This window comes from Poecilia mexicana, unplaced genomic scaffold, assembly GCF_051168715.1.
Source record: "Poecilia mexicana isolate PSO_F unplaced genomic scaffold, ASM5116871v1 scaffold_11, whole genome shotgun sequence".
NCBI classification, from domain to species: domain Eukaryota; kingdom Metazoa; phylum Chordata; class Actinopteri; order Cyprinodontiformes; family Poeciliidae; genus Poecilia; species Poecilia mexicana.
In genome coordinates, this window is record NW_028263380.1 from 27,340,735 (window position 1) to 27,353,535 (window position 12,801).

Consider the following 12,801-nt stretch of genomic DNA (forward strand, 5'->3'; position numbering starts at 1 on the left):
GGAAGTGACGCACAGAGCCCGCGGTGAGCAGAGTGGAGGATCGGTGGGTTTAAATGAGCAGAGGAGCGTCTGGTATCGAACATCAGCCGCCCAGAGGTTAATCAGCCCCCCGCGGTCACTTCCTGCCCCGGCCTGATGGCGGCGCCGCTCCCGCAGCTCGCCGGCCTGCCGCCCCAGCAGCAGCAGCCTCCGCCCGGGGCGCTCAGGGAGATCTCCCCGGTGTTCCTCTGCAGGATCGGCCAGGAGACCGTGCAGGACATCGTCACGCGCACCATGGAGATCTTCCAGATCACGCGCGCCACGCAGGTGAGAGGCCGCGGGGCCGCAGGTGTGTCCGGGTGGGGCAGGGAGACCCGGATCTGCTCCGGCAGGATTACCGGGGCTCTGGAGAACCTTAAACCCGACCTTAGCACGTTTCAGGTCCGGGAAGGTTCGAAGGAACCTCAGTAATCCAGAATCTCCTCTGGGTTTCATTTCTGGCGAAGTGAACCGAACCGGTAGAGAAACGGAACCAGGGGTGTTCACAGACATTTTGGGGTCAGGTTCTCCAGTGGATAGAAGGACACCTTGTGGTTCTAATGGAACTCCTGACGGGTTTTTAAATAGTTTTTTATTTTTATTTATTTATGTTTTTGCCAGTTTATTTATCTTTGATTTGATCTTTAATTTAAAAACAAAACAGACTGTCCAGCTTAAATGGGAAAAAAAATCTTCCTGAGTGGTCCAGCTGTGGTTCTGGTTCTGACATCTCCCTGTGTGACCCAGCTGCCTAACGGAGTGACCCAGAGCCACGCCGTGTACCAGGACCGGTTCGGGAAGCTGCAGGAACACCTGCGGCAGCTGGCCCTGCTCTTCAGGAAGCTGCGGCTGCTGTACGAGCGCTGCGTGGAGATGACCTCTGACCTCCAGGAGGCGCCGACGGAGGTGAGGGCCGAGCTGGACCCGGGTTCTAACAGCGTATTCGTTAGGATCCGATCCGATCCGTGTGGTTGTGTGTTCAGCTTGTCCCGTACGCCGGGGAGGAGCTGGTTCCGGTCCGATCGGACCCCTGCAGCCCGGCCGTCGTCCAGGAGCGCCAGGAGGTTCTGGAGGTGAGAGGAGCCCAGTTATTCACTGGTCACCGGTTCTGAACCGTCTGAGTTCTGGACGGGTTCTGGTTCTGTTCATGTTAGCGACCCAACATCAACCTTCAGCCTGTCACCACAACAAACGATGCTGGACGATAAAATGTCCCAGAAGTTATTATAATCAATAATAATATTGTCATTTTGAAACCATTTCCAACAAATATAAAATATTATAATATTATTTATAATATTACTGTCAATGACATAAAAATGCAAGATCAAGAAAACTTTAATTTCTAAAGAAAATTTAACACTGGAGCCAGAAAACATTTAAAATGTCCAAACTAAAAGAAAACAAACAAATAGATTATGAAGTTCCTGTAACCAAAATTATATTTAAAAATTAATAATCATAATAATAGTAATCAGTATTATGATGGGGAAAACAGGCTAAAGGGGCAGGTAGTGTTTCTCTTTTCACTGATATTAAATTGAATTAATTGATTATTGCTTATTGTGACAGGCCTGCGTGAATTAGCCGCTGAGCTCCAGCCTGTTGACCATCTCAAGTCCAGATTCCTCTTTAGTTTCCAGATCAGGTCGTTGATGATGCAGGTCCCTGCAGACGCCTCCAGGGGGCAGCACTGCCTCAGCAGCAGGCCTTGAGCTGGTTCAGAGAACAGATGCAGGTTATCGATTATCAGTCTAAAGGTGATTGATCTTATTGATCGACAGTTCTCCATGAACAGCGACAGCCTGACGGCCCATTTCACCCCACCGGTCACAATAGTGACCAAGAAATGTTTTTCACTTTCAAGGACTCCAAAAAGCTTCCTGGTTAAATTTTCAGTTAATGTTCAGCAAACATTGAAAGTTTAGAGCAGGGCCGTCAGACTCATGTTGGTTTAGGGGCCGCATACAGCTTAATCTGATCTGCAGGGGGCCACACAAGTAAACTCATTGCCAGATTAAATAGAACCAATAAAAGTGGACTTGTTGTTGATTTTTATATTAAACGAATTTCACTTTTACAAAATATATTATGAATAATCTCAGTTTTTAAGAAAGGTATCTGCAATTTCAACAATACTTTTACTCAGTTAAGCATTTATTTAAGTGCATTATGCATAAGAACTGATCTCAGTGATTGTACAATGTTGCAAAACATTTATTCACAGTTTTTGGAACTTAAAAACACTGCATCACAAAATACAACAGACAAAAACTAAGAAAAGATTTAAAATCAATTTTCAACATCTGGGAAGCAATTTGAACAAATTTATCTGGCTTCACACATTTGAAATCTTAAGTGTCAGCTGTTTTAAACAGACATTTGATTGAGTACATTTGTTGATGCATAAAATGCATACATATAGAAAAACATGCATACATAACATGTATGTATGTTAGCATGCACGAGAAATATGAGGTTGCCAGGGCCAAAATAAAAAGCTGGTAGAATCCAACTTGTTTACAGAACCTGAAGCTCAGTGCTGCCATCTGCTGTTAGTTCCGCTGCAGTGTTGCATCATGTTGTGTGCTCTGAATAAAACACAGCGCCCCTCGTGGACAGTATAGGAACTGCAGATTTTCAATTAAACGAAGTATATGTTTTTTCATGAATAGTGATAATGCATTTAGCCCCCGGGCCGGACTACATCGTTCGGCGGGCCGGTTCCGGCCCGCGGGCCGTACGTTAGACACCCCTGCTCCAAAGCGTCCGGTCCATAACTCTTCAACTCGCTGTCAGCTCCGGTCAGAAAGACGCATTTAGTTCAGAGACCATGAGATGATATTCAGAAAGGATTTTTTTAAATCCATAGATTTCAGTTGCCTCTGAGACTAAATCTCTGTGTAAAGTCTATAATGTCTGCCCATGTGACTTGTTTTTATTATTTGTTTTCTTACCTTTAAACAACTGATTTAAATATTGTAATTTTTAAACTGAGCAGTAATTTTACATCCATGGAAACTAAATGTAATATTTAAAACTAGGGATGTGCCGATCAGGTTTTTTCCTCCCGATACCGATACCGATCACCCATGAGGGCCGATACACCGATACCGATCACCGATACCGATCACATAATTATTATTATCATAAACACTACTGGTTACATTATGTGGAAAAAGGAACCATGAATTCACCTTAATTTAGACAAAAACTTGTTTTTAATAACTTTTTCCAAGAAGAAAACTAAACAAAACAGGCATTGTGCAAATTGTACTGTTATTGATAATACTATATTAACAGACTGATAACATATGAAGGCTCTGAAGAGGCTAAATAATACAAAGAGCCAAAATAAAACCTCTCAACATTGCCAAAAAAATTAAAGTATAAAACTTAACATTCAAAGGCCAAAACAGGATCCATTACAATAAACAATCCAGAGTTACTGAATGAAAACTTCCTGTTAGCATGGCGGCTAGCTGGTTACTGCTAGCTCTGATTGGCTGTTTCTGACTGAGTGGAGTAATTATGCAGATCAGGGAGGAGATCGATTATTTTTTCAGAGATTATCTGTCTCATGTTAGGACAGCGAAAGTTTTAATACGTATGTAAAATGTATTTTTTAAGTTAGATGCTGCAGCTTTAAGCAGGTTCGGTGTGAGAGTCACTACCAGGTGGAGCAGAAGCGAAGCTCCGTCTGTCAGATATTACTACCTGTAGCCTGTCAGATATTACTACCTGTAGCGTAGCAGCGGTTCAACAGGAGAGCAGAACCAGCGTCTGACATCGCAGCTCGAAGACTTAAATAATTTTCCAGGTTATTTGTTTAGCTTTCTGACCGTCATGCTAATCCGGGTGAGTGTTTGTAGCTGTGCGCTGCTTTACCTGCTATCTGATCCTCCGTATGTCTTTTACTGCAGTGAGCCTCGATGTAGCCAAACTCCGTCAAGTATGGCATTGTTTTTATTCCATACTAGATTCGTCGTGTTGATGCATTTTGACCTGCTTCAATTTTCCGCCGCAACACGCAAACTTCCCCATTCACTCAGTGGTTATAGTTCCACATCGCTTAGGATTTGTTGCTGCGCGTTTGCGCAGAGTGAAGGAAAGAGGAGACCAGCTGCACAGGCAGGCTGCGAAATGAGATGCAGGTGATCGGTATCGGTAAAAGAGACAATGATCGCCGATCACCGATCATGCACTTTTTCACGAAAATCGGCCCGATTGTGATCGGTGACCGATCGATCGGCACACCTCTATTTAAAACTTCAATACATAAAATCAGTTATTTAATAATATGAGGTGTTTAATTTATTTTTAACATTGTATTTTTATACTTTTATGCTAGGGCTGCCCAAGTCTAGTTTTCCACCATCTGCAGCTTTAGATGGTTCCTTCTCTAACACACCTGGACCATTGACTCATTATAAGCCTCTACAGAACTGAAAGAGGGAAGTCAACCTTTTGTCTGGGGTGTTTTAGCAGGGATGCCCTCCTGATCTGTACCGTCAATGTGGCCCGTTGAGGGGGGCCAATATGCTGAAGTGGCCCTCGGTGAAGTCGAGTTTGACACCCCTGGTTTGGAGCGTCTGGTTAGGAAGCGCATTACAAACCTTTGGTTGAAATGGCGCGTTAAATTCAAGTCTCCATTACAGACCAGAGAAAACTAAAGAGAATGCAACGTTGTGTTAATCCATTTGAGGAGCCGGCAGTTTATCTTGAGGAAATAAATGACGATCCAAAAGTTAATTAGACTGTAACATGCGCAGTCCGCTGCTCAACCACTGCGGACGAGGCTCCGCCGCTGTAAAGAATTAAAAACCGCTGGAAGTAACTCATCCAGCGGATTTAACAAATGGAGCCTTCTGGGTTCACGTTACCCAGGAGAGCGGCGCTCTGGAGGAGCTGCAGACGTAACATCTGTCCGTTTCGGAGAAGCGAAACCACGCAAAAAAAAAAAAAACTCCTGGTAAAAGCGCACACCGGACCGCGCAGGGTAAAACTCTCACAGAGTTCAGTTGATCTGTTTGGATCAGACAGATCCGACCGACTGATGAATTAGCGCAGATTTTTCTGCAGATGGGAACCAGGAGGAAGTTGGTCAGACCCCAGCGGGTGAAGTGATGCTAATTTAAGTGAAGACGCTTAATTTAATTTCTTAAAAGTTATTGGGGTGGTTTTTGTCACTACGAGAAAATTGTAGATGTAGACACATGTGCATTACGCCACAGAACTGCCAATTGGTAATTGAAGTAAAGTAGCTTCGATTACAAAGAAGCCGACATTGAAGTCGATTGGCAAATGAACCATCACGGAAGAGGAAGGCTCTTGTTGTCTCACTGCACCCCAAGAGATGCAGAACCTACAAAAACTGTTTCTGTCTGGTTTCGAACCAGAGACCTTTTGCATGTAAAGCAAACATGATAACCACTACACTACAGGAACTGAACTTCTCTGCTTTGTTTCAGTTTGAGGTTCCAAAGTTGATGATGTGAGATGCAACGCATGAAAATTTCAACTGAGGCTTGCACTCAGATGCCTGGATTCAGAGTACAGACCATGACACCACAGACCCTTGTTGACCTTTAGTAAGCACCTGTGATGAAGAGAACGTACAAAATTTGTTTGTCTGGTTTCGAACCAGAGACCTTTTGCATGTAAAGCCAACATGATAACCACTACGCTACAGAAACTCAGGCTCTTTGCAGTGGTCCTGGTAGATGATCCACATTTTGTTAGAGACTAACGTCAATGATGGGCATGGAACAATGTCAAATACTTACAGATCCTCTCAGAGAGCACAGTAACTTGGTGAACAAACTTATACTTGTGCCTAATTTCACATTACAGTCCATAAACTAAGCCTGCGATCAAACAATTGTATTGAAGATGTCATTAGCAGAGACAAATGGTTCTGCATAGACTTGGCTAAATGGCTATAAAATAAAATCAATACTTACAAATAAAAAATGGTTCGAAAATAAAATTAACACATTAAAATAAAAAATATCTTTGAAATACAATCAACACTTCACATACAAAATCTCTGGAAAATAAAATATTATGTATGTTGTTTTGAAAAACATTAGAATATAAGCCCTTTTATCAAATCTTCATTGTGGTAAGATCATGTAAGTTCTTCTTAAATCCATGGAAACTCAACAGTTTGTAAGGTAGGTGAGTTAGCTCAGCAGGTTAGAGCACGGTGCTGGTAATGCTGAGGTCATCGGTTCAAACCCCATGTGGGGCAATTCATGTCTAAGGTCTTTCACACAATCAACACCTCAAAATAAAGGGTTCAAAAATAAAATCAACACTTCAAAATTAAAAAATGGTTCAAAAATAAAATCAACACTTTACAATAAATAAGGTTCAAAAATAAAATCAACACTTCAAAAATAAAATCAACAGTTCAAAATGTATAATGGTAACTGTGTCAGTCCATAAACTAAGCCTGGGATCAAAAAATGTATTGAAGATGCCATTAGCAGAGACAAATGGTTCTACAGAGTCTTGGTTAATGGCTATGAAATAAAATCAATTCTTACAAATAAAAAATGGTTAGGAAGCGCATTACAAACCTTTGGTTGAAATGGCGCGTTAAATTCAAGTCTCCATTACAGACCAGAGAAAACTAAAGAGAATGCAACGTTGTGTTAATCCATTTGAGGAGCCGGCAGTTTATCTTGAGGAAATAAATGACGATCCAAAAGTTAATTAGACTGTAACATGCGCAGTCCGCTGCTCAACCACTGCGGACGAGGCTCCGCCGCTGTAAAGAATTAAAAACCGCTGGAAGTAACTCATCCAGCGGATTTAACAAATGGAGCCTTCTGGGTTCACGTTACCCAGGAGAGCGGCGCTCTGGAGGAGCTGCAGACGTAACATCTGTCCGTTTCGGAGAAGCGAAACCACGCAAAAAAAAAAAAAACTCCTGGTAAAAGCGCACACCGGACCGCGCAGGGTAAAACTCTCACAGAGTTCAGTTGATCTGTTTGGATCAGACAGATCCGACCGACTGATGAATTAGCGCAGATTTTTCTGCAGATGGGAACCAGGAGGAAGTTGGTCAGACCCCAGCGGGTGAAGTGATGCTAATTTAAGTGAAGACGCTTAATTTAATTTCTTAAAAGTTATTGGGGTGGTTTTTGTCACTACGAGAAAATTGTAGATGTAGACACATGTGCATTACGCCACAGAACTGCCAATTGGTAATTGAAGTAAAGTAGCTTCGATTACAAAGAAGCCGACATTGAAGTCGATTGGCAAATGAACCATCACGGAAGAGGAAGGCTCTTGTTGTCTCACTGCACCCCAAGAGATGCAGAACCTACAAAAACTGTTTCTGTCTGGTTTCGAACCAGAGACCTTTTGCATGTAAAGCAAACATGATAACCACTACACTACAGGAACTGAACTTCTCTGCTTTGTTTCAGTTTGAGGTTCCAAAGTTGATGATGTGAGATGCAACGCATGAAAATTTCAACTGAGGCTTGCACTCAGATGCCTGGATTCAGAGTACAGACCATGACACCACAGACCCTTGTTGACCTTTAGTAAGCACCTGTGATGAAGAGAACGTACAAAATTTGTTTGTCTGGTTTCGAACCAGAGACCTTTTGCATGTAAAGCCAACATGATAACCACTACGCTACAGAAACTCAGGCTCTTTGCAGTGGTCCTGGTAGATGATCCACATTTTGTTAGAGACTAACGTCAATGATGGGCATGGAACAATGTCAAATACTTACAGATCCTCTCAGAGAGCACAGTAACTTGGTGAACAAACTTATACTTGTGCCTAATTTCACATTACAGTCCATAAACTAAGCCTGCGATCAAACAATTGTATTGAAGATGTCATTAGCAGAGACAAATGGTTCTGCATAGACTTGGCTAAATGGCTATAAAATAAAATCAATACTTACAAATAAAAAATGGTTCGAAAATAAAATTAACACATTAAAATAAAAAATATCTTTGAAATACAATCAACACTTCACATACAAAATCTCTGGAAAATAAAATATTATGTATGTTGTTTTGAAAAACATTAGAATATAAGCCCTTTTATCAAATCTTCATTGTGGTAAGATCATGTAAGTTCTTCTTAAATCCATGGAAACTCAACAGTTTGTAAGGTAGGTGAGTTAGCTCAGCAGGTTAGAGCACGGTGCTGGTAATGCTGAGGTCATCGGTTCAAACCCCATGTGGGGCAATTCATGTCTAAGGTCTTTCACACAATCAACACCTCAAAATAAAGGGTTCAAAAATAAAATCAACACTTCAAAATTAAAAAATGGTTCAAAAATAAAATCAACACTTTACAATAAATAAGGTTCAAAAATAAAATCAACACTTCAAAAATAAAATCAACAGTTCAAAATGTATAATGGTAACTGTGTCAGTCCATAAACTAAGCCTGGGATCAAAAAATGTATTGAAGATGCCATTAGCAGAGACAAATGGTTCTACAGAGTCTTGGTTAATGGCTATGAAATAAAATCAATTCTTACAAATAAAAAATGGTTAGGAAGCGCATTACAAACCTTTGGTTGAAATGGCGCAATGAATTCAAGTCTCCATTACAGACCAGAGAAAACTAAAGAGAATGAAACGTTGTGTTAAACCATTTGAGGAGCCGGCAGTTTATCTTGAGGAAATAAATGACGATGCAAAAGTTAATCAGATTGTAACATGCGCAGTCCGCTGCTCAACCACTGCGGTCGCGGCTACGCCACTGCGAAGAATTAAAAACGTGAAGTCGCTTAGATGTGGATACATTTATCTGTTTAATTTGTGATGAGATCTTTATTCACGGTGAATATTAACTAAACCGCATAAAATGCGAATAAATAGCCGATGTTAATATGATTGTAATTTCACTGATAAAAATAGTACATGATGATTTTTTTTTTTTTAATGTTGTCGGTCAAGATAACATCTAGCGCCACCTGCCGCCCTGACACCAACTCACACATCTTCATTCAGTCTTACTTGTAAATCGATCTTTCTTTTCTTGGACGTTTTGATGTTAGCTTGTCAACATCAAAACTGATTTTCCCAGTTTTATTCTGGGAAAATCAATAAGCAGCTTGAGGTGACTCTGCTGCTCTCTAGTGGCGAGAAGCCGTAATGCTGGCTGGTAACAATCAGAATGCATTATGGGAGATGTAGTTTGTAGTCAATTCGTGCTCAAAACCTATTTTAAGTCAATCAGTCTATAAAATGCTGGGGCGGGCCACATAAAATGACATGGCGGGCCACATGTGGCCCGCGGGCCTTGAGTTTGACACATGTGCTCTAGCACTCAAATTTATCTTGGTTTAGAATATACAGATAGTCAAATTTGTACTTTACAGAGCAAATGTTGCACTAAAGTAATGCTGTGGCAAGATATATTCCAATAAAGAAACAAGTTCACATATTATGATCATGTCTATTTGGAAAAAGCACTTTCAGCTCATCTTAGTTTAAGAACACCGATCATAAAACACACTTTTTCATACATTTTTTCCACAATTTTTAAAATTAGTTCCCTTTGATTAGTTCAAAGCAGGGCTGCACAGTGGCGCAGTTGGTAGCGCAGGTTCTGGGTTCAATTCCCGGCCCCGGTCCCTCTGCATGGAGTTTGCATGCTCTTCCTGTGCATGGTGGGCTCCCTCCAGGTTCCCTGGCTTCCTCCCACAGTCCAAAAACATGTCAGGTTAATTGGCCTCTCCAAATTGCCCCTAGGTGTGTGTGTGTGTGCATGGTTGTTTGTCTCTGTGTTGACTGGCAACCTGTCCAGGTGACCCCACCCACAATGATAGCTGGAGAGGCACCAGCAACCCTCCTGACCCCACCGAGGGACAAGGGTGCAAAGAAAATGGATGGATGGTTCAAAGGGCTGTCAGTGACATCTGATTTTAATACTTTCATGTCTGGGAAAAATTTGGGATTAAATGTTAACGGCGCCCAACTGAATCACGTTGCCCTGTTTCTCCGTTATTCCCTCCACTTTGCCTCGTAGCACATCAGTAGCTTTTGGTTGAGAAGTTGGTGGAACTTCAGGACCTTGTTCAGTTTTTATATTTCTAAACAGAGAACGTTTTATATCCCACACCAGACTCTGACTGGACCGTTTCTCTTTCCTGTTCCGTTATGGCCGCCATCTTTGATTTTGGATCAACTGGTTCCTCCGCTTGATGATAACCAGCAGCGCCTCCCGCTGGATGGCGGCCAAGCTACAGCACTGAGACGGGTCTGAACGGACGCAGTTAAAAGACTGGACCTAATTTAACCGAATAAATAATTAATCAACAATTTATCATCAGTCGATTAATCGTTTTTGTGTTTGTAATTTTGTATGTTTTTATAAAAATGGATATCGGTGAGTCAACCTGGAAAACCATCAGCCAAATAATAAAGAACATAGTTCTGTTGGTTCTGGTTCTGTTGGTTTGGACCGTGGTCTGACCCAGATGTTCTGTTGCCCACAGAAAGTCCGTCAGAAGAACCAGGAGATGAAGTTTCTGATGGACCAGATGAGGAACCTGCTGTGGGACGTCAACGCCATGCTGACCCTCAGGAAGTGATGAAGATACATGACCTCCTCCTCCTCTTCCTCAGGCAGCTAGTGACTCGGTTTGTTCAGCTGGCTGCACTTCCCGCTGGCCTCCAGCAGGGGGCGCCGGTCTCCTGTCTTTGTTTCCTCACTGGGAGGCGTCTCGCCGTGTTTTTGTAAACTGACGTGCTTTTGTATGAAATAAACCTTTTTTTTTTAACATGTTGAGTGTTTGTTCCGTGGTTCCCGTTAATCCCAGCAGGATTCCCGTTAATCCCAGCAGGATTCCCAGGACCAGAGCTGCTCCAGCCCCGGGTGGAGCTCGTTTCCCGGCCGTGTTGATCCGTGTTTCCTCCCACGCCGCAACAAGTCGAGGACTCATTCAGTCTGATTCACAACAATGACACAAAGCTGACTTCCGGCCCCGGAACCCACCAAACCCGACCCGAACCCGAATCAAGGTGCATTGTGGGTTTTCAGAACCCTCATGGTGGCATCGCGTCCTTGAAAATTATTTCTGATCCTGTTTTTGTTTGTTTGTTTTAGATAAAAGTTAAAACTATCCTGGGATTTAATTCTGATAATTAAACTCAGTGGGTCTTTTCAACTGCAATCATTCATTTCATGATTTAATGTGACACTGACCGGGGCTACTGTTTGTAAAGTTAGTCAAAACTTTCATGTAAAATTTTTGGGTTATTTAGCCTTCAAAGTCAAATTTCAATTAAAATGAATCAAAATCACATCTTCAGTTTTCATTCACTGTCAATTTTTAAACTTATTAGCAAGATGAATATTCAGCTTATAGCTTAACTAAATTATTAGTTCCAAGCTAAATATTTAGTTTACAAATTATAGTTTGTAGCCAACTATTGAGAGCTAAGTATTTAAATATTTGATTTGCTAATAAAATCGATTTAATTTAATGTTGGCACAGTAAATAAATGGGTGTTTTTCCCTCTGAACTTCAGCTCCATTATTCCATCTGCATAAGAAGCTGTTTGCTTGTTTTGCTCAGATTATGCGGAAATAAATACATTTTATCTGTTTATTCTGAGAGCTTTCTCATCGGACTCTGGTCAGAACCAGAACCTGAACACTTCCTGTTCTGTTTGGAACAGAAACCCGGATCACAAAACCGGACCTGCATTTAGAACCGCTTTATTGGTTCTGATAGAAATCATTTTATTGTTTGACAACATTTCCCTGTGAAATAATCAGTTCATTATTGTCGACGGTTCCTGCAAAGTTCTGCTGTGGGCTGAGCAGAACCGGTACCGGTCCCTCCGGCGTTCTGTCACCGTCCATCAGAGAAAGTTTTCACCGTCCACACGGACTCCTCTCTCCGTCCAAAACCGCCAGGACCGGTCCGTGTGGAGGACTGGACCTGTGCTCATCAGGTCGGTCCGGTCCGGTCCGGCGACTACGCCCGCTCCAGGTCCTTGTACTTCTTCCGGAGGACGGACACCTGGTCCTTGAAGAGGACGGGGTCCAGGCGGAGCTGGGAGTGGACCAGCGGCATGTAGCCGAACCAGCTGGCGAACGTGTTGACGCACTCCTGCCTCTGGGTGAAATGCTCCGGGTTGGCCCAGGGGGCGCTCTTCGTGCCCTGGGGGGGACGGGACGCATCAGAGACATTCAGACAACCTGTCCACGATCAGGAGGACGTACCTGAGGAGGCGGGACTTCCTTGTACTGCTTCCTCTGAGCCACTTTAACAGGCGGCAGGTGAGTCGCCGCCGACACCAGGAAGTTCATCAGGATGTCCTCGCAGTTGGACGTCCGGTCCACCAGCGTCCGCAGGGACTGGGGCAGGTAGTGGGAGAACAGGAAGTTGTAGTACCTGCAGGGACACGCCCACAGGAAGTCAAAGCGTAAATAAAAACTGGAGGCAGGATTAAAATGTTTCATGGAGCTAACACCAGAGTCTGGAATTAATATTTTAATCATCAAAATAAGCAACATTTCAATTCAAAAACCATTTTTGCAACCAAATAATCAAATAAATAGATACATGAGATAAAAAAAATTAAAATATTTATAGTTTTTAATGTTTTCCAGGTTCTTCAACCCTCAGATTGGAGAAAACTTAAAGAGCTATTCATGGATCTTCTCCAGCAATGTGGACGCTAGCTTAGCTGCTACATGTTTAGCATTGAGATGCTAAACATGTGTGAGTGTGTGTTAGCTTAGCTTAGCAGTGTATGTTAGGCTACCATTGCTTCACTGATGAG

The 12,801-nt window shown here is 42.5% G+C and overlaps 2 protein-coding genes across 3 annotated transcripts in view; one reads left to right on the top strand and one right to left on the bottom strand.

Annotated features, from left to right (window-relative positions):
• On the top strand, positions 1-10,787 carry LOC106923081 (mediator of RNA polymerase II transcription subunit 30). The gene is made up of 4 exons (XM_088010554.1): positions 1-306; positions 766-924; positions 1,002-1,091; positions 10,503-10,787. The coding sequence occupies exons 1-4, from the start codon at positions 136-138 to the stop codon at positions 10,596-10,598; spliced, it is 516 nt and encodes a 171-aa protein (XP_087866680.1). The 5' UTR covers positions 1-135; the 3' UTR covers positions 10,599-10,787.
• A 925-nt stretch (positions 10,788-11,712) lies between these two features.
• The window catches only part of ext1c (exostoses (multiple) 1c), a 34,387-nt gene continuing 33,298 nt past the window's right edge, over positions 11,713-12,801 (bottom strand). For both annotated transcript variants that reach the window (XM_014973097.2, XM_014973099.2), the window contains 2 exons: positions 12,239-12,410; positions 11,713-12,176 (listed from right to left, as the gene is read on the bottom strand). In XM_014973097.2, coding sequence (XP_014828583.2) covers positions 11,991-12,176; positions 12,239-12,410 — 358 coding nt within the window. In that variant the 3' untranslated portion in view covers positions 11,713-11,990. The remainder of the gene's footprint in view (positions 12,177-12,238; positions 12,411-12,801) is intronic.